The sequence below is a fragment of the Anas platyrhynchos genome, chromosome 18 (assembly GCF_047663525.1).
Source record: "Anas platyrhynchos isolate ZD024472 breed Pekin duck chromosome 18, IASCAAS_PekinDuck_T2T, whole genome shotgun sequence".
NCBI classification, from domain to species: domain Eukaryota; kingdom Metazoa; phylum Chordata; class Aves; order Anseriformes; family Anatidae; genus Anas; species Anas platyrhynchos.
Genome location: NC_092604.1, coordinates 3833989 through 3859792, shown reverse-complemented (window position 1 = coordinate 3859792; position 25804 = coordinate 3833989). Strand labels below are relative to the sequence as shown.

At 44.9% G+C, this 25804-nt stretch overlaps 1 protein-coding gene across 19 annotated transcripts in view; it reads left to right on the top strand.

Annotated features, from left to right (window-relative positions):
- Positions 1–25804, top strand: part of ZNF618 (zinc finger protein 618) — a 176918-nt gene that overhangs the window by 46708 nt on the left and 104406 nt on the right. For 17 of the 19 annotated variants that reach the window (XM_072025363.1, XM_072025360.1, XM_072025361.1 and 14 more), the window contains exon 2: positions 23485–23528. In XM_072025363.1, the coding sequence (XP_071881464.1) occupies positions 23485–23528 (44 nt within the window). Of the gene's footprint in view, positions 1–6719; positions 6771–15180; positions 15327–23484; positions 23529–25804 lie in introns of those variants that run through there. The other 2 variants (XM_038165085.2, XM_038165077.2) reach the window with 2 other exon arrangements.

Here is a 25804-nt window from a genome sequence, read left to right as displayed (position 1 = left end):
AATCGCCGGTGTCTTCATCTTCCTCAGTGCGGGGTAGTAATTGGATCTCAATTCAAACGTCTTTTCCCTGGCAGGGTTGTCCCGTGGACTCTTCGCCTTGGGTGGACATTGAAAAATAATGTCTTGTTCATCCTCATCCCAACTGAACGCTCAAACAAACATTGACCAATATGTGCAATTGCTGGTGAGAACAGGCCTGACTGGGTAAAAGTTTGCTTGGGTTCACATTTTGCTTTGCAAGCATCTATTTTGGGCTTGAAATGTGGAAAAGTCCCACAATTCAGTGCTCGGACGAGTTAGAGCTGTTCAAATGTATTTTACTGTAACACAAAAGAGAAGTGAGTTAATCTTTTACAAGAAATAATTAACATATGGAAATAATTTTTTAAGTTGTGATTGGGTAAATTTAGTCTCTTGGGATGAGGTAGAAGTGATTCTGATTGGATTTGGAACAATTTTTTTTGCTGTGGTTATAATTAGAAATTTACACATAGCTAAAGAAGTATTGCTGTTGGATATGGGTTATCATGGATTTTGTGTTGTTTGAAGTTTTGTTTGTTTTACAATCTCTTTTCTTAATATAGAGATTGGGCCTTGCAGAAGTTTGGCAGTGGCATGTTTAACTTTTGACTTAGTTTAGACATTCAATATTTTTGTTACAAAATAACTTTTTTTTTTTTTTTTTAAGAAAAATTAATGATCTCTTGGGAACTCAAATTCTGTATTTGAAAAATTGCAAAGCTTCCATTTCAGGCTTTCTTCTACTGAAAGCAAGGCAACAAATTCAGTGATTCCACAGTGGTTATGTATTTCATTTCAAAATTTGCTTTCATGTAGGTATACACAGAGATACAAGAAAGTATTAAAAATCATGTGTCTGAATGTTTTGCCCTATGACAGGACTAAACTGGCCAGTTGTTAACTGCTGTTGGATGTGTTCTGCCCCTACAAGTGAGTGGATCTCTGCTCTTTGTGTGTCTTGGAGTCATTTTATATGTTGGTGAGTGTGCTGGGGGCTTGCTGCCACCGCAGGACCTATGGAATAGGTTTTGTCCCTCTGTCTCGGGTCTGATGTCCCGAGGACCCATGGTGGCAGTGAGGGCAGCAGTTGGGTTGCGTTTGCAGGAGGATGAGGGTGCTGCCAGTGCAGGGGCAGGAATTCCTCCCTTGATTTTTGCAAAAATGTTTTTTTTTTTTTTTTTTCTTTAGGGAAATAGTGGGCACCTGAACAGAAATCACTCCCACTGAGGGTTTTCTTTCCTTGCAAAAACCTTGATACCTGTTGGCTTGGGACTACTGGAGCGGGAGGGAAAGAAGGGACGGTCCTGCTGTCGTCCACGCTTCAACAGCAGCGGTGGCATGCAGCTGGAGCAGGAGGAGACCCGTGTGGGTCGACACGCAGGGTGCTGCTGTGCGGCCCCAGGAGCTGGGGCCCAGGGGTGGCAGTGCTGGCCCCGGGGTTTTGGGGGTGCCCGTGGCAGGCGCTGCGTGGGAGGGGCAGGCACAGGCTGTTTCTCCACCTGTTTGGTGGTGACCATTAATTTGAAAGGAAACAGGAAAAACTGGTTCAGTGCACTTGGAAACTTCAAAATGAGAGAAACGTCCCCATCCCCGTGCCCGTGCCCCTCCAAGTGAAAAAGGAGCCCAAGTGAACGAGGAGCTGGGTCCTCTCATTTGCAAAACCGAGATTGACCAAATGGATAAACAGTGACAAAAGTGGCACTGGACACGCACAAACCCTGGGGCTCACTCAGACTTCCTATAACTTTTTGTTTGTTAAATGAGAGATGGGTTTTCTGACTTGAAGTAAGCACCAGCCTCGAAAGGAGCGAGGGGCTGGCCTGGGGCTGTGGCTGGGTGCAGCAGGCAGTGCAGGGGAGCAGCAGCTGGGCTGATCAGCCCTGAATGAAAGGGGGGCTGCCGGTCGCTTGTCCGTGTGTGCCTTGAAATGCTGGGAGGAGTAGATGGTGGGTTTCTGCTTTTGCACACTTTTTTTTAATTATTTTTTTATTATTTTTTGGAACAAGTGTGTTATCACTCCATCTGAGCCTCTCCGGGGCAGTGAAGGTTCCTCCCGGCTGTTATTTCACATAACTTTCCCTGGCTGGGCAGGTGTGAGCACTCAGCGCCTGTGGCCACCCTGGTTAATGATTGCCCGCTGCCGGAGGAGAGCTGGGGGTTAGGTCACAGCTCGGCGTAGGGAGCACCTGGAGCCAGCACAGGCACAACCCGAGCATTTGGGGTTAGCCCCCTGCCTGCTGAAATTGGGATAGAGAGCTGTGAGGCTTTGTGAACACTGAGAGAGTTTGGACGGGAAGGGAATTGGAGAAGTGTTTCCTGCTGTGGTGGACTGCCCGTGAGCATCAGGTGGTGGCACGCACTGGGTCCCTGGTGCAGCTGCAGTCAGCTGGAGGAAAATGTGTGTGTGTTGTTACTTGCAGTACTTAATTTAAATGAGAACTTAACTGATTGCAAATCTCCTTCGGACAAGAGAGAGAAACTCTGTCTCAAATTTTATTTTTTTTTAAATGTTTGTTGCTACAGGGACACACGCAGTTGCATCCTTCTCATACATCTGTGACTGGAGGCTTCCAGTGTGGTGGGGACCCAGCGTGTTGCAGGGCTGGAACCAAACCCACAGAGCATCCGTCATTGGCTTCAAATTAAATTCACCAAAGGCGATTTTATTTTTATCGATTTACCAACCAACCAGTTATTTCAGAAATGACTGGCTGCTGCTGTTGGTCATTTCTGGATGACCAGTTGGCTCTGCATCGCACGGCTTAATGATTGCATACTTTATGCTGGTTAAATAGTGCTCAACAAGGAAACAAGAGAAAACCACACTGGGATAATCTAAGAAAAACAAGGATTATAAAAATGGCTCTGAGGCGCTGACTGCTGGAAGTGAAACCTATTTTGTGGGTTTGCTGCTGCACCTTTTTTTTCAAAAAATAAAAATTGGAGCAAGTTGCACTTGTTTTCTCAGCAGATGGGCTACTCTATCGCCGGCACGTTCGCCCGTCTGGAAAGCAATTATGTCACTTGGCCCTGTCTTGATTTGCGTTTCTATTAGCGTGTGCTTAACTAATACTGCTGCATTCCAAAAAAGACTGGGTAAATTAGTTCCCCTTTAAAACCAATAAAAAAAAAATAAAACCAAGCCCATGATGCACCACAGAAACATTAAAAAAAAAAAGGCCATTTTAATTCAAAATGTTTCAAAAACTGTTCTAAGATGACCTTAAAATTCAGTTTTTTGGTGCCAATCCAAGAAGAAATTTAAAATAATATTTCGTCTCCACAGTCTTTTTTATAGCATTGGCAACCGTGGGAAATTCTCCTTGTGTAGGTCAAGAAACTCTCCATTGAGGTTTTAGTTAATTTTTTTCTTGTTTTAGTCAGTAAGGGCACGATTCAGAGCATGGCACTTCTTATGCCGGTGAGGCCTGTGCAGGGCTCTCCTGGGGTACAGAGCTCCGCTGCTGGCATGCCCCAGGATTCTCCAAAAAGGTTGGAATTATGGGGGACAGGGACACTGTTCCATCCTCTCTGCTCCATCCTCGTCTCCCTGCTTGGCAGAGTGTGCTTTCCTCCCCAAAACAGCCTTGCACTTGTGTCTCTGTTGTCAGCTGATCAATCAAAATTTGGTTCGCTGAAGTTGATGGGGTAAAGCCTACAGTCACTCATTTCAGTAGGTTTGCTAAAACTTGAATAGGAACTGCAAAAAAAAAAAAAGCCACATATAAACGTCCCAATGTACTTTGATTTTTTATTTTTTTTTCCAAAGCACAACTATATAAGCTTGAGGTATTAAGGGCTTTCCCAAAATTATAATAGCAAAGGAGTGGGCTGGGGTTTACAGGCACCTGCAATGCCTGACTTCGTGCAGGCTCCTGCCAGGCAGCCAGGCACGGGTTTCCACTGGAGCTGTTTATTTAAATCCTTCCCTTCTTCCACGTTGTCCAGACCTCTTTTCTTTTTGTTCTTCTGAAAGCATGATTTGGAAGGACACAGGCTAGCGATGCTTTTATATTTATTTCTTAGTTGTGTTTGGCAAATAAATGAGCAGGAGTTGCTGGTGTCTCCTCAAGGTCGCCAGGCACGTGACTTGTTCATGATTCATTAATGTTATTTCTTCTTCGCTTCATCAAAAAAGAAAAAACAAACAAACCACAAACAACCCTGAAGAGGCCTCTTGTTTGAGCGGCCGTGCTGTGCTGCCTTGTGCCACCAGCCCTGCTGGTTTCACACCATGCCTTCATGCCGCGTTGCCTCGTACCTGCAAGGAGCGTGAGCCCTGTTGCTGAGCCCTGCGGACCTGAGCCGGGTCAACACCAAACCACGGCATCGCTGGGCCCTGTGAGACTGCCGGGCCCGGTGACACTGCCAGGCCTGGTGACAGTACCGGGCTGGGTGGTGGCAGCGGCCTGGCTGGGCCATGCCAAGTCCGTGAGCAGCACCAGGCCCAGCCACCACTGGTGGGAGGGCTGGTCTATTTTGGTAAATAATAAAAATAATACTTTGTTCATCACCCAGAGAGTGTAGGCTGTGACTGTCAGCCATTTTACTTGTCAGTAATAGCTCTGCTTAATCGCAAAACAAGACTTTTCCTGTAATATATCTGTAAAACAATGCAAAACAAAACAACCTTTCTTCCTCCAGTATCTCCACAGCACCACCCCCTCCCAAACAAACAAAAAAAAGGCATAATTCCTCCTCCCCTCTGACGAACAATGACTCATTCAGTGTTTTTTTTCTTTTTTTTTTTTAATAAATTATTATTATTTTTTTTATTTTGGCCTTTGCTTCCCTTCAGTGGCTATGTTGCAGCAGAGCTGGCAGCAGTGCCGGCAGTGGAGATTGCCTAACACTTATGAGCCCCTGTTTTCAACTGTTTATAACTCTGCCAAACTTTAAGTGTTTGGGCTGAAATTTCCAAGCCAGGTGTCTGCCTAAGGGGGGAATTTGTTTGGAGAAGTTGCAGCAGTGCTGCTTCTGCCTGCACTGATTAATGAGATTCAGAGGAAAATGTGTTTGCCCATGGTGAGCTGAAAAAATCGCTCCACAAACAGGGAAAGTGCATTGTGCTAGGCCTAGGCACTTCTGTGTGTTTCTCCTGTTATATATTTTTGGTGTGTGTGTTTTCTGAGACCTCCCCTCCTTAAGCGTGGTTAAAATACAGGTAGGGACCAGCACTAACCCTGTGCACTTTGCTTCTCCATGGAAAGAGGCAGAAAGCACTCCTAGGCATTCAGTGGAAAATTTGGAGAACTTTTTGTATTTCATGGACGTGACACTGTAGAAAAACACCCTGATCTGGCTGAATTATTAACCTCTGAAAGTATTTGGGCTCCAAATGCTCAGCCAGGGGAAAACAGGAGCTGGAAGGGCTGAAAGTGCTGCCCACAGCAGGGCCTGTGGGTGACAGGAGCATCCCTCCTACATCCTGCCCTCATATGGGGACATGGCAAAACACAAGTATGAGAGAATTGGAAAAGTACTACTAATAAATAGTTAACATTTCTAAAAAGTATTCTAAAAATTGTAATTCTAAATTTAAAAAAATACTCTGGAGAAATATTGCTGAGTGAATGACCTCCCTGGTCATCCAGCAGTGGCCCCCTGCCACATCAGTCTGGCTGCTCAAAATTTTCTTTTTTGTCCTTTTCATCTTTTTCTAAAGAGAATTGAGCTTTGGACAAATATGGGGTGGTACAGAAAGAGTGCTGTATGCTCAAGCTGCTCCAGGGTGAATCAGAGCATGGGGCAGGCAAGTAGCCTATACCACAGGGTAGATTCAACCAAAATTTTGGCATTTTCCAACTTTCGATTTTGTAACCCTTTTTTTTTTTTTTAAATGTGGTTTTAATGTAATCTGCATGGGGAAAGCTCTGTGCTCCCTGGTTAGGTTTTTGGTACAGCCTTATAAAGCTGGATTTTTTTGATGGGTTGCTGGTGCTGCTTTTTCTGGCCCCAGGGTAGTGTGGTCACTCATCCTCTCTGTCCAGCGTCCTGGGATTTGTAAGCGGTTGACGCATCCCCCATGCTTATTTTCCTTCTCCCTCTCTCTTAATTTCCAAATTCTTTCACATTTTTCCTTTCAACATAGTGTCTTCTTTCTGGTGCTTTATTAATCCATCCAATTTTGTTGAGTTCAGGATGTTTGAAATACACTTATATCCATATAAGAAGTACTTACTGTATTAATCAAATGATACAAGGTGGCTTCTCCTCTGAAGTCCTTAATTTGTGCTATATGTATTCCTGGTAATAGCAAACTTTGTAACAATGTGCTTTTCCATCATGTTCCCAAGGAGACCTTGAAATACATTAATTCTGTGATTTCTGAGTACACCAATATAATTCATATGTCCCTTTAGCAGCCACATCAAATATGATCAGTCTCCAGAATCCCAGTGTTGATCTATTAGTGGGGTATGCAAAAGGCTGTGTGAAAACAAATACAGAAGAATCATTTTTTTTTAAAGATTTGAAAATTTTATTTATATAAGCTATTGGAAAAGACAGCTTAGGAGAGGGAGCAGGCTGTTTGAGGGCTCTTGTAGCAGTCATTTTGGGTGGAAAGCATCTTTTTTGCATCACCATTTTGATTCTCTTTCCAGGAAAATGATAAGATGGTGGCTCTTGGTTTTGCTCGCTGTGTATTTCTGAGCAAACACTGTGGAAGAAGATTTGATCAATGTCTGTAGGAGCAGAACAGCATTTCCCACATGTCTTTATTGGATTTTCAGGAGTGTTTTCCCTTGGTGAGTTATACATGCAGCAAAACCTTGTAAACCTGGCAGTGGGATTTCCCCTGAAGTGTGTGCTTTCAGTGTGCCCCAGCTCTGTGGTGAGTGCTGGGCAGGGAGGTGGTCAAAAACCTGCAGAAACTGGGTTTCTGACTCAAACTTGAGGCTTAGAGATCTAGTTAGAGCCATACTTTAAATAAAGCAGTCGAGATGGGGAAGGGAGGGTAGCATGAAGAAGTACTGAGGTTAATTCTAGGTCTGACAAATGCTGGTGCCTGAGAAGCTAAATCATAGAATCACAGAATATCCTGAGTTGGAAGGGACCCATAAGGATCATCGAGTCCAACTCCTGGCACCACACAGGTCTACCCAAAATTGTAGACCATGTGACTAAGTGCACAGTCCAAATGCTTCTTAAACTCTACAGTTGGAGGAACCCAAAAGCACTCCGAGTGTCTAAATCACTGAGACAACAGAAATAATACCAGCCACAGCAACTCTTCATGGGAAGAGAGAAGAATCAATGCAGAAATTAGGGTCATTTAAGGCCACAAATGAAAAAACATTTTTTGCTAAATCCTTAAAGGTCTTTCCCCAGTACAGGGCTGTATGGTGCAGTTAGATGCACCAGGGAGGCGGTGGGATCTTTGGAACATGTGTCTGGGTCTCCAGCCCTCCCAAAGCATTGCACTTAGCTCTGCTTGTCAGGCTTCATGCTGTGCTTTTTTTGGTCTGGCATAAAATTAGTTAAATGAGGCGGTGTAAACACGGAAAGCTTTGCAAGTTTAGTTTAGAGTTTCTAAATAAATACAAAAGACTGCCAGTGTATGAGCGTGTGTGGGAGAGGATGGGCTGACTTGTACAGCAATCAGCATCCTTCTACGTTTGCATATTGACACCAGTGCCTTTTTTAGACAGTAACTCTCAGAACAAGGGCTGTGTGCCTAATTCATGCTCCCCTTGTCCATTTTGTGCTCTTCTGACAGTGGAAAACTGTTTGTCCGCCATATGATTTGGGAGCAAGAGTTTTCCCAATTGGACTGGTTCTTGCAGCATCGGGCATGTACCAGATAACAGCCCCTATCCTGAGCCGAAGTGTGTCACGCCAATAATAGCATTAAAGTTTTAAACTGAAGGGATACTTTTTTGTGGTGGTTAATGATTAATTAGGTCAAATTCTCCAAAATTAGACTGCTGAAGAAGGAATGGGCCAACAATTTGCATTTTTCACAAAACCTTGCAGCAGCAACTGATGTGGGCTGATCCCACCTCCCCCACCACACGCTCTGTCCCATGCCCCAAACTCACTTGTCCCCAGAAGAGATTCATTTTTAAAATTGTATCCATTAATATCCCAATTTCCTTTTTTACCCCCTTTTCAAATCTTGCATTAAACCCCTGTAGATTCTGCTTTAAGTAGGCAATTAAGCTAACAACATAATTATATCCCTTAATGCTCATTTTAACTGGTTTAGAGAAGAAACAAAAGGGAAAGCAGCTTCAAATATATGGAAATAAAAGCTCCATTGTAAAGATATTTTTGATACCCATGTGATAATTTGTGTGAAGTGTGAAGTTTGCTCATGAGTGGCTGCAGGAAAGCCGGGAGGTCACAGCTGAGAAGCCTCGCAGGCAACGTGGAGTTGTACCTTTGAGTGTCCTTTTTCTGAACCCTATTCTGGCTGCAAATTTAGGGGAATCCCAGGAGACTTGAGAGTATGTCCACTTCGTACTACAGTATAGTGGCTGCATAGCTGCGGTAGGATAGTTTTTTTCATTTTTTATTACCTAGGCAATTAGTCACAAGAGACCAATACACCGAGTCCGCAAGCTGCCGCCTTACCATATGTATGAGTGGAAAACAGAGCTGCAAAATAACATTGATGGAGAATTATTGTAGTGAATCTCTGCCAATTTAGTGAAGCTCCTTTGCTCCCTGTGCAGAAGCAGGGGAATTGCTGCGTAGTGCCCTTGTGGTAGCAAGCAGAGTAACTTTGATTCTGTTTGCGATTTTCTGTAGAGTGCACAACGTCCACAAAAATCTATTTGTGAGGCACAAAGTTTTACGAAGACCCTCCAAGCTTAAAGCCAGGAAGCTGCTTTGGAATCTCAGAATTGAGAACAGAACTGAGGATGCTGTTAGAATTGTGCCTTCCTTTTCACTCTCCTTTACACACTCTGATTCCAGTAAGGAAATGGAGGTGCCATTCGAGCAGTTTGGCCAGTGTTTGATTATAGGACAAGTGCCTCTCTGACCTGCGAGGATCCTGTCTCAGCATGCGAGTAGCAGTGATCTAGATCTAGTGAGGAGGACTAACTTTCAGGTGGAAATGAAATACTTATCTTTTTTAAGAAAAAGAACAAGAAGCTGTAAGCCCTGGGCAGTCAGCTGCCTACCAGCTTGTGTTGTGTTGGGTATCTGCTCCCACGGGCTGTGATGTGTAGGCACCTCGGTTTCTGGGTGCAGGTAGTATGGGGAAAAACTTATAAAATTACAGCCTTCAGAACATCACTTAGACCTGCAAGATGCTTCCTCACACGTTCACCAGTCACTGGAGAAGGTGTGAGTGTCAGAAGGCATTCCCCAGGGATGACCCACTCCTTGACTTCTCTGCAGACACTGCCCACAGGAAGTGCAGGGAGCATCTCTTGGAGGTGCAGCTTCACAGACCGCAGCTTCTGTTAACTTAAACACGAATGTGGTTTATTGTTCTTTTTTTTTTTTTTTTTAATTTCACCAAGAAATAACTTATTTAATAAGACTTTTCTATTTTTTCTAAAGTGGTCTGTTTCATTAGGGTAGGAATTTAAAGTTGTCTATGTCATCCCTGCTGTGCCGAGCAGGTCCATTGCTAGCTGTACTGGAGCGAAGGAAAACCATATATGATACTGCGAGATGGAATCCTTTACATACAAGGTTTTGGGGTTTGCAATTGGAAAAGGAATGCAGTATAATTGACTGGATGTTGGCTTTCCATCCTTAAATGCTGCATAAATAAGTGAAGGAATTGGGGTGGGAAGATAGGTTTTCTGTAGTTTGAATATCATCTATTGCACGACTCACTAGTGCGAGAGCAGGGAATATTTTCAATGTAACATCCTCATTTATCTCCAGTCTCCGTTCAGTCCCCATCCCTCTTGTTGCAGCTGTTCAGCTTTTCTTGGCAGTGTAGAGCTTGTCTGGGACACTTTGCAGGCTCATGAGCCTGTGCCCTTATGAGTTGGAGCAATTCAACCTTACTTTTTCTCTGACCTTGCCCATTTTTTTCCTTTTTGTATGAAATACAACATCATGGCTTATTGCCAAGTGTCTGCAAGCCCAAATCTCTGACCTGGTGTAGCTTCAGGAAACATCCATAGCTCCAGCCTTGGGTGTCTGCTCACCCCTTCAGAGATGTGTTGCAATGGGTGAGGAGGTGTATGGTGTTTGTAAAGGGCTGGAGATACCTCATTGAAGTGGCCAGCTTGACAAAGCAGGGAAAGGCTGGAGTGAAGATACATTCCTACCTCAGTCTGCTGCTTTTGTTTGTTTGTAATGTTGAAGCTCCCCAAAAGGCTCTCCTGCTCGTCAGGGGATGTACACCTCTTGTGTCCTCATCTCTCTCCAGTCAACCTTCTCCATGTCCTGCTTTCTATTTAGGACAATGTGGAGGCAAAGTGCATCAAAGTAGAGATCCAGGATGGAGTTTAGGGGTGCAAGGACAGTACCCAGTATTCACCAGACTTTCACACAGACAACCCAAGTTGTTGCATCTTCCCATACTTTTAATCCCACACTTGAAAAGTTATGTGCAGAAGACAATTCTTGGGCTTAAAAATTTTTTCCTATGTTTGGTAGGTTTAATTTATTGGAGATTGTGTGCCATAAGGCACTCCCAAAATTTGTGGTATACCATATTCCTTGGGTACAAAACAGTTTATATAGGAAATATCCACTGCTTTCACTGTGATTTATTTATGATCCCAGTGTGAAACAATCCACCAAAGGTGAATTGGGTGTGACTGTGTGACTGCCTGTGTGACTGCCACAGCATGAAGCATTAAGTAAGCATCACTTTCTGCGAAGAGGCTGTGGAAGTGGGTGTATGCGAGCTTTTCCCAGCTTGACATCTCGTACTGTTCATGGTCAACAGGAGACCGGAGCAGCAAGGAGCAGGTTGACAGAGAATTTCTGGAGGAGGAAGCAGCCGTTGGGCCTAGGGTTTTGTGTTGTTTTTTTGGTTTTTTGTTTTTTTTTTCCACGCAAAGGACTGTGGCTCTGTTGTGGTGGGCTCATTGTTGTGGTGGGCTCATTTCTGAACTTGGAGGCAGAACCAGGCACTGGCAGCAGCAGCCTGTGCTCTGGGGAAACCCAGACTTCGTTTGAAAATTCTGCCTTAACACTTGAGCTCGGGGATTTCTCTCTGCTTTTTAGACATGACCGAAGGCCGCCTTTGAATTCTGGGGAGGCAATCATGCCTCCTTTCAAGGGATTCCTTGCTTTCCTTTCAAGAGATGTGGCAGCAGTTACTGGTCTGCAGGCTTACAGAGGACTAATGATGCAGCCTGCAAAATTCAGTCCCAAAATGGATTCTGTAAGAACATTTGTACCTTTTTTCACATCACAGTCGCGGTTTTCCAGCACTGCTCTGACAAAACCTGTCTAGTGGCAGAGCTGTGCAAATAATAGATTTTTTGTTTCCTTGAAGCACTGACAAATTGAAAAATTCCTTCTTGGGTTGAGCCAAAGGAAAAATATATCGATTTTAATTTTTGTTGTGAAAATAAAAAATAGCATTTGGGGGTATATAGTTTTGGATTGATCAAAATTTGGGGCTTGCAAGTACTTCCTTTAGATTTTGAACATACCTTCAAGTTCTTGCTTTAAAAAATAAATAGGACAGATATTTTGCCTGTATGAATCAGAAAAATTTAAATGTCAGACCGTGTCACTTCCACTTTTTGAAAATGAGTGTCAGACTCCATTGTATGAGTACTTCAGCAAAAATGACACTAATCCATGCAATAGTCGGTCCTGCTATATAGCTACACTTCTGGCTGAAAATAATTTCCCTTCAGCTCTATGCCCTTAATTTTTTTTCAGCTCTATGAACTATAGAGAATAGAAGGTCATGAAGGCTGGGTCTGGGTGATGTTTGTCCCATAGAAGTGCCTTGAAAGAGAATTTCTTTAGCCCAGGCAATTACTGAAAGATGTCAGTTTGGGAATGACAGAAACTAAGGCTGGTGGTATGCAGAGAGAACCCCTCTTCCCAGCCTGGTTTGAGGACTTGAGGTGAGGTTTGCAGGGCAGGTCCTGAGCCAGACTGGCTGCTCCATCACTGCGCCCTCCACGCTCGGCAGCCCCTGGATTGTCTCCAGGAGCGGAACGTGTCCCCGCAGGAGCGCTCCCACAGCCTCTGCGTTTCAGCTGTACCCAGGAGCAGTTGTTTTTTCTCTTCTGTTTTTTTCCAAATTGCCGTAGTTCTCAGGAACCCACCCGACTTTGCTGAGGGCAGCAAGGCATTTTTTTTCTTTTTTTTTCTTTTCTTTTTTTAATCTAGGAGGTCTGCTTGTTTATTTATTTATATCTGCTCAGGGAGTTGATCTGTTGATATTTATAGGATTTGTGGTTGGCTGATGGGGGTTATTTTGCAATCAGAATTTCTAAGATTTCTACTTTAAGCCTGCTTTTTTCCAACTGTTTTTTTTCCCTTTGTTCTATTTTTTCTTTTTTCTCTTTTCACTTTTTACTCTTTTGTCTTCCTTTTTTCTTTTTTTTTCTTTTTTTTTTTTCTTTTCTTTTTTTTTTTGAGAGAGAGACAGGCAGACTAAACTCTTTCTGAATTTTCCCCCTGTAATTACTGCTCTTTTTTAAGTTTGAAAAAATCATCGAGCTTTGTGTGCCGTCCCCCCTTCTTACTTTTAGGTCAGTGTGGTTTGACTTTTTTTTTCCCCTTTCCAAAGTAAAATTACCACAATTTCATGCTATTAAAAAAGCCAATCACACAAAATTGGGAGAGAAGGTGACAATCCCTAGTTAACCTTCCAGTGGTAAACATTTGTTTAGTTTCAGCTTCTTAGCTCATCTCTGAGCACTACAAGGGGTTTCTCTTGTAAGGCTAAAAAAAAATTATTTTACAGTGATAAAATAAGAATTTTATTCTTATAGTCCTGCTCTTAACACAGTTGCACTGTGCTCCAATGTATCTATGTCCATTGAGGTATTTATTAAATTATGCATTTTTAATGCTGGATACTAATTTACTGCTTTGGATTATCATTTGACAAATTTTTAATATTTCATTATGTTCCTCAGGTATGAAACTGAACATCATTAATACCTTGCATCTGTACAGTACAGTTAATTATGAAAGGATCCAAAGCATTCTCCAAAATTTACAAAAGAAAGATTAAAATTCCAAAATGTACAGTTCTGCCCAGGGATCACATTGCTACCATGGACACACAGATGACAGGGCAGCTGCTCTGGGACGTGCCTCACAGTGTCTGCAGATTTAAAGGGCAAAGTTTTAGTCTTAGGAAAGCTTCTTCCAAGAAGTACTTCATCACCGGGCTCCTCCGCGGCTCCTCGGCCCATGAAGCTGTGGTTGGTGGATCTCCCCTAGGCATAAGCTGTCCTCTGAGGATGTTCTGGACATGATTTGCTTTTATTTTTTGTTTTGAATGTTTTCTAATGTATTGGGTTCGGACTTCTTGAAGGTCACAGGCTCCTGTTGGAGACCAGCAGGGTGATCTGTGGGGTTCTCTGGCATTTTCGCACTGGGAAGCAGCAATGGGACTTCGGGGTTTCATGGACATCTGTCCAGGGAGCTACCGTGTTCAGGGGTGGTTTTCCTGTAGATAGGCTTGTCTCTCTCTTTCCCAGCACCATTGTCAGTGCTCAGAGAGCAGAACTTGAGCATCTGAAACAGCTCAAGGTACAGGAGCAGAGGTGCTTCTGGTGAGCCACCGTGCTGGCAGGTGATTCACCAGCTCCAACAAGCAACAGGAGTGCTCCTGATGGCAGAAATGCTCCTGTGTAGCCTGTATCTGCACGGTGGAGTTGTACCTGAAGGTGCTTTAGAATCAGGACATCCCACGGTTTGAGAGCTTGTGATGTCTCCTGGCTGGTCGCCGCTTGCAGCTGCTGCCCCAGGGGCCGTGCACCCTGCAGCACGGCTCTGCTGCCCTTGGCTGTTCACTGTCCCTGTGGCTTCTCATCAGGCTCCTGCCAGCAGTGCCCTGTGACTGGTGTGGAACACAACAAGTTCTGTCTGAACACCAGGCAGCCCTTCTGAGCTGTGCAGGTGACAGGGCACTGGCACAGGCTGTCCAGAGAGGTTGCGGAGTCCCCTCCTTGGGATCTTCAGGAGCCTCCTGGATGTGGTGCTGGGCACCTTGCCCTGGGTGGCCCTGCTGGGGCAGGGCCGGGCCGGGCAGAGCTGTGCAGGCCGTGCCCACTGCATCGCTCAACACGTGTGGAGGAGAGGTGCTGGTGGCTCCTGTGGGCTGTGTAACTCATGCCACGAGAGGCAACCGCAGCTCCATCGGATGTGGCATTTCAAAGCAGAGCCTACCTACGCAGAGCCAGGAGATGCGCCTCTTTGGAAACGGCAGAACAAAATGTGTTTAACAGCACTTCTGTAGTGAAATGTGTGGGATTCCGTGTATAAATAAGTCCTACTATATTTTTTTTTCACGTGTGCTTGCAGCTTTTTAGATATGTTTGTTTTATCAACTTGGAAAGTTGCCTGTAACAGGATTTTTTAAAAATTGATTTCCTGAGAGTTTCCTGTGAAATTGGAAACCTGGAGAAATGGGTGGATTTCTGAAATACTATCGCGTGGTTTCTCTCCCCCTTTTTTCCCTAAGTAAAAAATAATAATACCCTCCTCCCCCCTCAAGGTTTCATTCCATATACATTTATTCTTTAAAAATATTTCCAGCTGTTCCTTTTGCTGGGAAACTCATACAATCTATAAACAAGGGCTTGATTCAGATAATTCTGTTGTTTTGCCTGGTCACTCCGATTTTCCAGCTTTTACAATATGAGAGTTCAGAAGTAATCAGTAATGTTTTTTCTCCTCTTCACCCTCAATTTGATTATTTTTCTCGTAAAGAACAGAGTAAGAAGAGCGTTGAGCAACAGGAGATGGAAAAAATATTTTGATTACTTTTCAGTTGCTTATAATCAAGGAGTAACTCTTTAAATCCAGGGCAATTTACTGCATTGATTTAATTCATAATTTTAATTTCATGACTTTTTTGAACAAAAAAAAAGAAGACAAAAACAACAGCATACTGAGGTGCATCAGGTTGAAGCTTTTTAATACTTGTTTGAACAGTTGTAGTTTTAGGTTAAAATTTATTTAATGTTCCCTTTCTTCTGTCTACCTCTGCCAGAATACGCTACTTGAATTTCCCTGGGCTGCCACAAGAGAAAAATTGAAATTCAAAGCACAGATTCCACCAGTACTTTCAGCAAGTTCATAAAATTACTCATATGAATATTCCCTTGACTCAAAAGCAACTGCTTGCAGTCCTTAAACCTGTCTGGGACTATCTGAAGTATTGGGAGCCAAAGCAAATGGTAGGTGACACGGAAATCCTGAGTACTTCAAAGGCAATTTTTTTCAGTTTCAGGAGCAAAAAGCTCTGGAGTTGTTCAGTGCCTGGCCAAGCTGTTTGTGATATTTTGATCTTTTTTTTGCTTTCATGTCAGTACGCTGGCATTAAATCTGGAGGGTAGTTTTCATCTTGTAATCCATGATGTGGATATAACTGTGAGGGGTGCCCTTGGTGCAGGACAGGAAGAGCTGGAGGTGACAGAGATGGCCAGAATTATTTCTTCACTGATTTTGGTGTTTGCATGGCTCTCCCAGTTACGAGCTAGCAAAACCCTTAATGTGCCTTTTCCAGCAGGGAGTAAACCTCTTCAGTCTGAAACTTTTAGAACAACTTGTAATTAGGAGTTACTGAGCCAGCTCAGAAACTGGGTGGCTGCAAGTAAAACACCCAAGTTATTAAGTTAAGATTATAAAATGGAAAGATAATCAGTAATAAGCAAGAAGTAAATACAGTGAAATTTACTGAGAATAATTCCCAGATTTTAATCACTTTTATTATAATAATAGTAATTATTATTATTTGTCTACTTACAATTTTCACCTCTGTGCTCCAACTTTTTCTGCCTGAGATAAGAGTTTGGGGAAAAGTTTGAGCAAACCAAGTCCAGCCGCTTTCAAGACCAAATAATGTTTAAAAAAAAAAAGAAAGAAAGAAAGAAAAAGAAAAATAATTCTTCTGCCAATACAAAGAGAATTGAAATCAGTGTAGAGAGGGCCCCTGGGTTAAGTCAGAACTGAAACTCTAAGCGTGGAAAGCGTCATTCTCATTTCAGCTTCTCCAGTGAAATCTTGTGCTCATGTCTGACCTTTGGGCTGCTTCGGGCTGTGGAGCTCCTGGCTCCGTCTCCGTCAGCCATATTCGGGAAGTGCTGAGCAGCTTTGGGACAACTGGGGACCTTCAGGGAGGGGGGCTGCTTCCTTCCCCGGGCATATGAGAGGTGTGAAGCATCATCAGCTTTTAATTCTCCCTGTTAATTCAGGGATGGGCACCCAGGAGAGACAAGGCACGGATCAGTCAGACTCTGTGCATGGGATCACCCGGGGGGGTGGCCCTGTGGGGACGAGAGCATCTCTTTGCAGCTCTGGTGGTTTCTCGTGGAGGGACACTGCAGTGCTCTTGGCTGTCCTTGCACTGTGGTGGTCAAGCAGCACCCCTGGCCTCAGGCGCTGGGAACCACCACCTCTGGGTGCTGAATCATGCTGATAGACCATGTTTTCTGCCTGAATGCATTCCTTGACACTTGTCCTTTCTGGGACATTGGCCACCAGCAAGAAGATGACACAGGAACCTTAGATGATGGTGTTTTCCCACCTAGAAATTGCTGTGTAACAACTGATTTCTTTATACTATGAGTAACTGGTTCCAGCAGGCATTAACTGCATGTGTAGATGAGGTGGATGAGCTTATGTTAGTGAGCTAGCTGTAATAAACTCATGAGTTCTGCTCAAACATGCGCCAAGCATGCGGGCTTGGTGGTGGCCAAGTGGGGTTGGATAGGTCAAAGATGGGTTAATGTTGTCCCAGTGGCAGTGGGGATGCTCTGTCTGTCTGGTGCCTATGAACTGGTGTGTCGCGGCACCACAGAGTCACCTTGGCAGCTTCCAGTGAATGAACTTTGGAAATCTAAACATTAAAACAAGTCTTTGTAGAGCTGGGTTTAAATAACGCATATGCAGAAATATCTGTAGTCCTTTTGCTGTACTCTCCTCCAGCACTGGGTACGCTGAGTTACAGACTGAAAGATTTCAGTAGATGCATTGGTCCAGTCACTGATGGGTGGACCTGTCCCAGCGCCATTGATGCTGCTTGGGTGAGCCCAGCGCCTGGTGATTGTTCCTGCATGGCCCTTATGTCCCTGATTGTCACCCTTGGTGCTCTTCTCACCTGCTCACCTCTGGCTGGGCTGGGGCTTCATGCACTTCTGTGGCCAAGGTAAGAGTCACCGCCTTTCTCATGGTGACCTCGAGTAGAAAATACTCCCACTACTCTTATCTTGGAGTGTGATTTGTTTTTAATACTGGGTTTTCCACCTTGCTGCAGGAGAAAGCATCGACCTCAGTCCCTAAGTGCTCTGACTTTTTCACTGCGGCAAGACATCAGCTGAAGGAAGGGGAGGAATTGCCCCAGATGCTCAGCACTAACTCAGCACCGCTGTTCGTCAGGGCAGAGCCCACAATGAGCAGGGCCGGGGGCACCCCATACCTGGGGCTCAGCTCTGCTGGTGCTCCCTGCCCTCCTGGGGGAGATGCCTCGGTAGAGCTCAGATTTCCTCCTCGTTGAATTTCTTTTATTATTATTATTTTGGTTATTTCTTGAGGGGAATGCTGCAGCTGAGGAAATAGGCAGTGCATTCCTCCTTGCCAATGAACTTAGTTGTTCCCTCATGGAAAAATCATCCCTTTCAGAGGCTCGTGCAGCCCGTGTAGATGTGCTAAGGTAAAGGGTAAGGATGGGATAAGCCAAGCCAAAGCTTTCCAAAGCATCAGAGATCATTTTGCCTGGTGTAGGGGATACTTTGACTCCAGGAAGTGCGTGGGCACAGGTGCTCAGCTCACCCAGCAGCTCAGCATCACTCCCTGACTTTTGTTAAACTTGAGGAGCGTCACTGAGCTGGGACCGGGGAGAGGGAGAGAACAAAGTGGGGGAAATGCAGAGGGCTGCAGTGCAAAATTCATCACTTGAGCTTTTCTTTAGCATTCCCATGTTGACAGTGGGAAGCAAAGGGCATGGGTGTATGGATGGGTCCTGGTGTTCTGCAGATGTTTTGGTGTAGTAGGGGGTTTCTTCTCTCTCTCTCTCTCTCTCTTTTTTTTTTTTTGGTTGTTCTTTAATGAAAGTTAAATAGGAAACTGCCAGTGTCTTACCGTTTGTTTTAAAAAAAAAAAAAAAAAACAAAGAAAAAAAACACTTCCTGCATTTTCTGTTGCTCTGAAGTTAATAATAATAGACAGTGCAGGTAGGTAGGCCAGCAGTTATTTTTATGGCACATTCCTTTGTAAGATCTGTTTTCAGTCGCTTATCGTGTTGCCAAATTTTAATTATTTGGGGTGAAATTTTCCATGCTGGGTATCTGTTTCTGGCTCCCTCCTGACCTGTATGTGTGTTTTGTGTTTTGCCGAAAATGATTCAGCTTGAACACTTTGGGAATGTGTTCAGATTGCTTTTTTTTTTTTCTTTTCCCTCCCCTCCCCCCCCCCCAGGTAAAACAAACAATTCCACCCTTCCACAAACAATCTAGTGAGTTAACCCGCCTTAACTCTGCTTCGGGAGAGGTTGTGAAAGGACCTCACAAGTTTCCATAAAAACATGGAATTGGTAGTATGGGTGAGAACAATTAATTCTTATACGCATTAATTAACACGGGTTGAATGCAGTGCAGTGGAGGTGTGTCAGGCAGCAGTTTGGGTTCAATACTGGTGGATTTTGAGCTGCTACCAGCCCGTGTGGGTCCAGGGCTCCCTGTCCTGTCTATGCTGGCCCCAGGGTTTGTGGTGGTAACTTCAGTGATCAGACAGAAAGCCCATGCCTAAGTCTGAAATCTCATTTAACATTTTAATGCTTTTTAGTTGTTAATGCTTCTCAGTAACTGTTAAAATGTTGTGTTTTCTTTTCCCAAAAAAGTGCAGCCCTTTCTCTAAACATGCATTTCTGGGGTCAGTTGTACATCTGCTTGGACTCCTAATTTTTGACACTTTATCCTGCTAGATGTTGACTGATACATTTTCTATTTATCTCATGATTTACTTTTTGCTTACCACTTGAATTGAGGAACATATGGCCAGAAACCACATTCTGGTTTTGTGCATTTTAATTTAATAGATATTTATTTGTATTAGTTTTGTTTAACTACCTTAAACGTACCAGATACATACAAAAGTACCTTTGGAATCATATTTTGAATTGTAAATTATTTTATGCAAGAAGCTGTGGTACTAATTATGCAGCAGGAGCCTTGCCTCTGTTGCAAAGCTCCATGTCCTGGTGGAGGCGAGCAGAGCCCATCCTTCCTGGCTCATGGACTGGCAGGGAGGCGCAAACACTGCTCTTCTGCTTTTTCAATTAAAAATGAGGAAGTCCCTGAATTAAATTAACTGGGTAAACTGGTGTGCAGACGATTTATCTTTCCTCTTCCCGAAGACACTACTTCATTGAAAGCTGCTCTCAACCATTTCAGTATGTTCTGGTTGCCAGTGGTTGAATGGCGATTTCTACCAATCCACTGCTTTAACTTTCTTGAGATATTTCTGCTCCTTAAATGGGATGTTCTAGAAATTAAAAGCAACATTTTGCTTTATATGGGTTAATAGTGTGACCTGCTAAAGTCATCAAAACTTAGTATTTGATTCTAAATCCAGCTCATTACAAAATAAAAGAACAAAAGCTTGTTTCAGCCAGATTTTTAGAAACGTGTGCAGCATCTCCCCGTGTTCCCAGTGCTGCGTGTGAGCCTGAAGCTGAGCGGGAGAGGAGAAGAAGCACCTTTTGGGTAGGGCCATGTGCTGAAGGCCAGGGTGGTGCCACCAGGGATTGCGATGCACTGTTGTGGTGGTTTCTCAGGCTGGTCCAGGTAGCGCTTGCTCAGTCTCTGTCCATGGAGCGGGTCGCTGGGCACTGCCTGGCCATGCTCAGAAACAGCCACGTGTCAAGTGGCTCGGGCTGGCCACGATGGCCATTCCTGCAGGTCACAGGGTGTGCTGCCACCCAGCCCTGCACCAAAGCCGTAAATTCAAGTCCTCAGGTCTGTGACAAGGAAGTTGTTTGTGAATTTGATCTGTTTGGGGCCAGCAGCCTGGCAGCAGTCACCTCTGCCCAGACCATGCTGTAGCTGCAGCCCCAGCCAGGCTTCGCCGGGCTTGGTGCTGAACCAAATGGAGCTGTCCCTCAGGAGTCACGACCGAGATAAACTGCTGGTACAGCAGATTTGCCAGTTTGGAAACTGGAGCAGTGTGTGAAGGTTTCTCCTAGTGGCACCTTTGGTGAGGATGGGCTTATTTAAGCATCCAGAAACCTTTCAGAGAGCCAGTCTGGATCTGATATCCTTCTTCTGGTCTGACAGATCCAAAATAGGAAGTCAGGTGCTGGCTTGCAGCAGCCCCTGAACAACCACACCACTGGTGTCCATCACTGAGATCTTGAGCATTTTTCCACATGGGCAGGCTGGGAGATGGTCTCCTTCCCTCCAAGAGCATCTTGGCTGGTGTTAAACTACCTGGATTGAGAGCTCTCTTCTCTTTGTGGTTCGTTTGTCTTTTAAAACAGAAATACCTAATGCTGGTGTGGTCACACCATCACATTTCCCTTTCTGTGCTCCTCGTGCATGTCTCACCCTTTACACTGATACATGCAGCAGCCTAGGACGGGGCAGCCCGTGAATTGCTCAGGAAAAGAAGTTAGAAAGCAAAAAAATTGTCATTAGAATTCATTAAAAAAAATAAAGTGGATGGGGGAAATAGCACAGAGCAAATGCACACCAAACGTAGAAGGTAAACAAAAAACGAAGTAAATAATACATGTAAAACTGCCAGGGGTCTTCTGGTGCTGCCTCTTCTGGTGCTGCCTGTGGGTCGCCCACATCGCGAGGTGATGCCGCAGGTGGGCCTGGGTCGGGCCTGGACTTGGGCCTTGCGCGTGGGCGCGTTTGTCCTGAGCCTCAAGTGTGGTTGCCCCATCCTGTTTCTAGCATGTCACTTGCTCGACTCCAGATACAAAGTAGGAAAAGGAGCAATGTCTGCATTAGGCGGGGTGGTAAACCAGATGAGAGGTTGTGCACGTGTGTACAAGCATAAAGTACGGCGCTGGGCTATCGGCACGCTTCGTGTTGGAGCACGCTGCCAGCACAATGCTCTCAAAGAAGGAATTTGTACCTAAAGGATACCTTGCTTACATGGAGGACAAACACTGCAAATTCAAACAATTTTCTGATTTTAAGGCTTGGTGCCAGCTGCTGACGTGCCTCCCTACTTCCCAAACCCAAATCTTTTAATTTTGGGTGGATAGCACACAGTGTTGCCGCTGGAGCAGTGCAGCCTGGTGATGGGAGGGCAGAGTTTGGCTTGGGCTTCTGCGCTGGGGGACTCCTGGAGCTCGGGAGCCTTTCTGCTCCATTCCTGTTCTGGGGCTGCTCATAGCGAGGGGCGCGGGAGGTGGCTCATGGGCTGCCCATGAGGCTGGGCTGTGCGGAAAGCTCTTCAAAGGGGTGGGCTCTGATCTGTAGGGGAGTTCGGGTAATGCTGATGCCATAGCACCCCACAAGGCTTTTGGCCTGGCTTTATGTAAAGTCTCCTTTTTATCTTTTTTTTTTTTTTTTCCTTTTTTTCTTTTTTGTACACACAGATCTAATCTTCTAGAAAATGCCCTGAAGGTTTGAGCAATCTACCAGTTGCAGGAACCCATAAAGCTTTTTTTTTTTTTTTTTTCCCATTGTGTAAGCATGACAAATCATTAATTTTTGATTGATTGCTTTGAATTATGGGTGCTCTGACATCCTTTCTGTAGCTGAACAGCTGTATAACAAATGAACATATCAGTGCTCACAAAAGATTGGAGATCTAACAGAAGCAATTACATTGTCAGCTCCTCCCTTCTGGCTTTTCCCAGGCAATGGAGGGAGGAAATTTTTTAACAGAAATTCCTCAAGTGGCTAACAATAATAATAAAAAAAAATACCTTTTTGTAATTGAATTAGATTTTTATCTCTTCATTTCCAGTGAATTTCTGAAACCTTCAGAAGCCAGGATGCCTTTCTGCCTTGTGTAACTCAGAGAATCCCTTTGAACAAAATTTCATCCAAAGAATTAAGAAAAATAAAATCAAATTGTAATTTTTTGGTTGCTATTCCTTTAAGATTTCAGAATTGCACCAGTGCACTAAATGTGACCTCCATAACTTTTAAATTAAGAATTTATGCTGGCTTGAAATTTATGAAATATTTCAGCATGAAAGAAAGCCTTTTTCCCTCAGGAAAATTGAGCAATAAATCACAGCACTCTCGATTTACTGCCCTACAGCCAGCCAAAGATAGGATTTTTTTTCCTTCCCCCCTTCGTTCTGAAAAAAAAAAAATGTAATCATATAAGACAGCTTAGCTGCTATCCTCCCACTCTCTAGAATTTTTAATTTCAGCTGTTTCTGCTTGGATTTATTTCCAATATTCCTGCTCGGCTTTTCAATTTCCTCAGTTATTAAATTTTAATTCAGTGCATTAGCATTTAAATTAAAAAAGGGTTTATTTTATCGAAATCGTTGGCTAGCCCCCATCCTGCTGCACATGAATTGCCTGTTTCTGCCATTTGCACAAAATGTGAAATGCAGCTAATATCTTTTAACTTGTATTTGCACAAATTCAGAAATAAAATTTCTGGGTTTGGAATAATATTGTCTTTCCAAGGAAGCCTCTAATCAGAGAGCTGGAGGAAGGAGGCAGGGAGGACGTGGCGGCTCCTGCTCATCCCCTTCCTGACACTGGGAGGGCAGGACTGGGCCGCCCGCAGGCGAGCCAGGTGTGTCTGGGCAGGGAGCTACCCTGGGGGCTCCTTCCCTGCAACCCGGCCTCCAGGCAGGGCAGGGCTTGGAGGAGTCGTGGCTTGGGATGAGGAGCTTTGGGATGACACCCAGTGTCTCCATGCCCGATCCAGCCCGGCAGAGCAAATGCAAGGCACTGTGGGATTTTGGTGTAATTTTAGGCTGTCTGAGCTTGGATGCTTTGAATTTTCTTCCAGCAAATTGCGTATTTTGGCCTTGTTTTCCTCCTGCAAAGAATGGATTGTTGCTTTAAACTTGGGAGGTTTCTGGTAGAGCACAACAAAATAATCGCACAAGTGATCTCCACCAGTGCTGCCAGCCAGTTGTTTTTGGATATATCATGGGGATGGGAATAAAAACAAAAAATCGCCTTCTTGGTGGAGCTGTCTCTGAAGTCCTGCCTCAGTCTCTGGAAAACTTGGTGCACCTGCTTGGATTTAAGTGCACGACACGTCCTGCCAAAATTAAACATGGAGGATGCATGTGACTCAGAATGGAAAAACTCAGGTGGCTTTGGTGCAGAAGGCACCCAAAGTGTTGGAAGACAGCCTTGCCTTTCTTGACCTAAACAGCCTTTTTTAATGTGTTTTGCCCCACAGGCCGACGAGAGCAACAGCACTGGGAGGAGGAGCTCTTCCAGCAGGTACGTGACAGTTTTCTGTTCTGCAGTGTGACACGGTGGGCAGCTGCAGCTCTGCTGGGGTGCGCTGCCCCGTCTCAGAGATGGGTGGTGAGGAGCATGAGATGGGAGTTGTTAGAGTGCAGAGGCCATACACCCATGTTTAGACTTCGCTAGAGACGGATGCAAGAAAGATAATTCTAGTCTTGGAGTCCACGAGGAGATGTGTGTGAGTGCAACGGGGGGGCCCTGTGGCCATGCCTTGGTGCAACAACCATCACAGCACGCAGCTCTGATGGAGACTTCAGTCCGTGCTGCACAGGCTGGCTGGGGAAAGGGGCCCATGGCCCGGAGGAAAGTGTGGCACAAAGGCAGGGGAGGTGCTGAGGCTGGGGCTGTCCATGCTGTGGCCTCACTACCTCCTGCCCGTCGGTGCTGTGGGGCATCTTTCCTTGCTGGGCGCACTGGGAGGCAGGAGGTGCACTATGGATGGTGCTTCTCCATCTCTGAGGGGCAGCTGGCCACCTAGCTTCCTTTCTCAGTCAGACAGAAATTAATTTTAATTGGGTTTCCTTTGGAGAGCAGTACTGGTGTGCCAGGAGGACAGGGCATGGCATGGCTTTGGTGCTGGTTGGGTTTGTGTGGTCCTGTGAGCTGGTTCCGCCTGTCAGCTGTCCACCAGCAGCACGGCAAACTCATCGGCCAGGTTTAAAAAGTTTTGTGGTAAAAATAGGTGGAGATATAGGAGCTGAGAAATGTGAGGCTGGAAACAGTGTCAGCACTGAGGTATACAGGGGAGGGGAGCACATGGTGTGGGAAGGGGAGAGGGCTGCAACAGAGAATGGAAGCATCCACGAGAGTTGGTAGGAAAGTCAGGGAAGTGCCAGCACGTGGTGAGGGGACCACCACCCACACAGGGCACGTTTGTGGGTTACATCCGTTTGCGGGTTATATTGGCATGGATGAGGGAAGATAGGCAATGGAAAACAGGAGCCAGTTTGACTGCTGTGGAAAAAGTCAGTGCAGGTTTTGACACCCGTCCTGGTGTCACCTCCATCAGCATCACCTGCCCTGTCCTCACTGCGGCCCTTTGCAGCGAGCACCAGATCCCAGGCACTGCCAGCCTCCTGCAGAGGTGGAGCTGTATTTCATGCCCTCCTGTCTGCACTACCCAGCGGTACCATCTCTCTGCTAATGGTATTCCGGAACACTTTTCTACTTCCTCCCAAGACTCAAAAGCACTAAGGAGATCTCCAAAATGCTCTGTGCGGCACTGGGTGCTCCGTGCTGCCGCAGCCACCTTTGCGAGGTTTCCAAATGAAACTGCCATTTTGCGGTGCTGTGGCGGTGCCCAGCTTTGGGCACCTCTTGGGTACCTGGTGGCTTTGGGTACCTCTTGGGTACCTGGTGGCTGGGGCTCGGTGGGCAGATTTCAGCATCGGGGAGCAAGCACCAGCATCGGATGTCTTATGCAAAGGAAAATTTAAGTTTTCCCAGCTGGGGAAAGCTCATCAGTGAGGACCAGCAGTGCTTGCTTTCAGGATGCTGGGAATTAGCCTGAACAAAGCACTGGGAGGAAAGCTGAAAATTGGCTAAGGAGCTGAGCATTGCTTGCTTCCCCCAAAGTTTTTATCCTGACTTTTGATCTGATCTTGTAGCTCTCAGTGGAGGGTTTTGCAGTTCTGGTCCATGAGCTCAGTCTCATGTGGACACAGATGTCTCGCGGGTGTCTGGTGTGGATGTCCTCCCTTCCTGGGCGTGCAGGAGGTGCCCTCGGGCTGACGACCTGAGCATCCTCTTGGGTGTGAGCCAGAGCCTCTCCAAAGGCAGGCACCCAAACTTGCAGCAGTGGCAGAACTGCTTCCAGCAGCATCACTCTTTATGTACATAGAGAAAGAGCGTGAGGCTGGCCATCACATATTTTCTTTTAGAAAAGTGGAAACAAAATCCACTTCAGCATCTGCCTGGCTGAACAAAAAATGTTCAAAAAACATTTTTTTTTTTTTAAAAAACAGTTGTTTAAAAAAAAAATGCTGTCAGTGACTGAAGGTTGAAATTTGGATTTGATGAAATCTTCTGAGGCCACTAATGGCTGGGGATACGGAGTAGTTGTTTTTTGAGGTTGTTGCTGCTTGAAACTGTTTCATTAATTGCAAGCTATCATTTTAGATTTTAAGTATTCATTTATATCAGGAAAAAGTATAAGCAAAATAAGGTTGCCAGGGCAACTTTACCTTTTTACAATTTTTTTTATTATTACTTTTTTTACTATAGCATGCTTGATATTAATGTGGTGACCA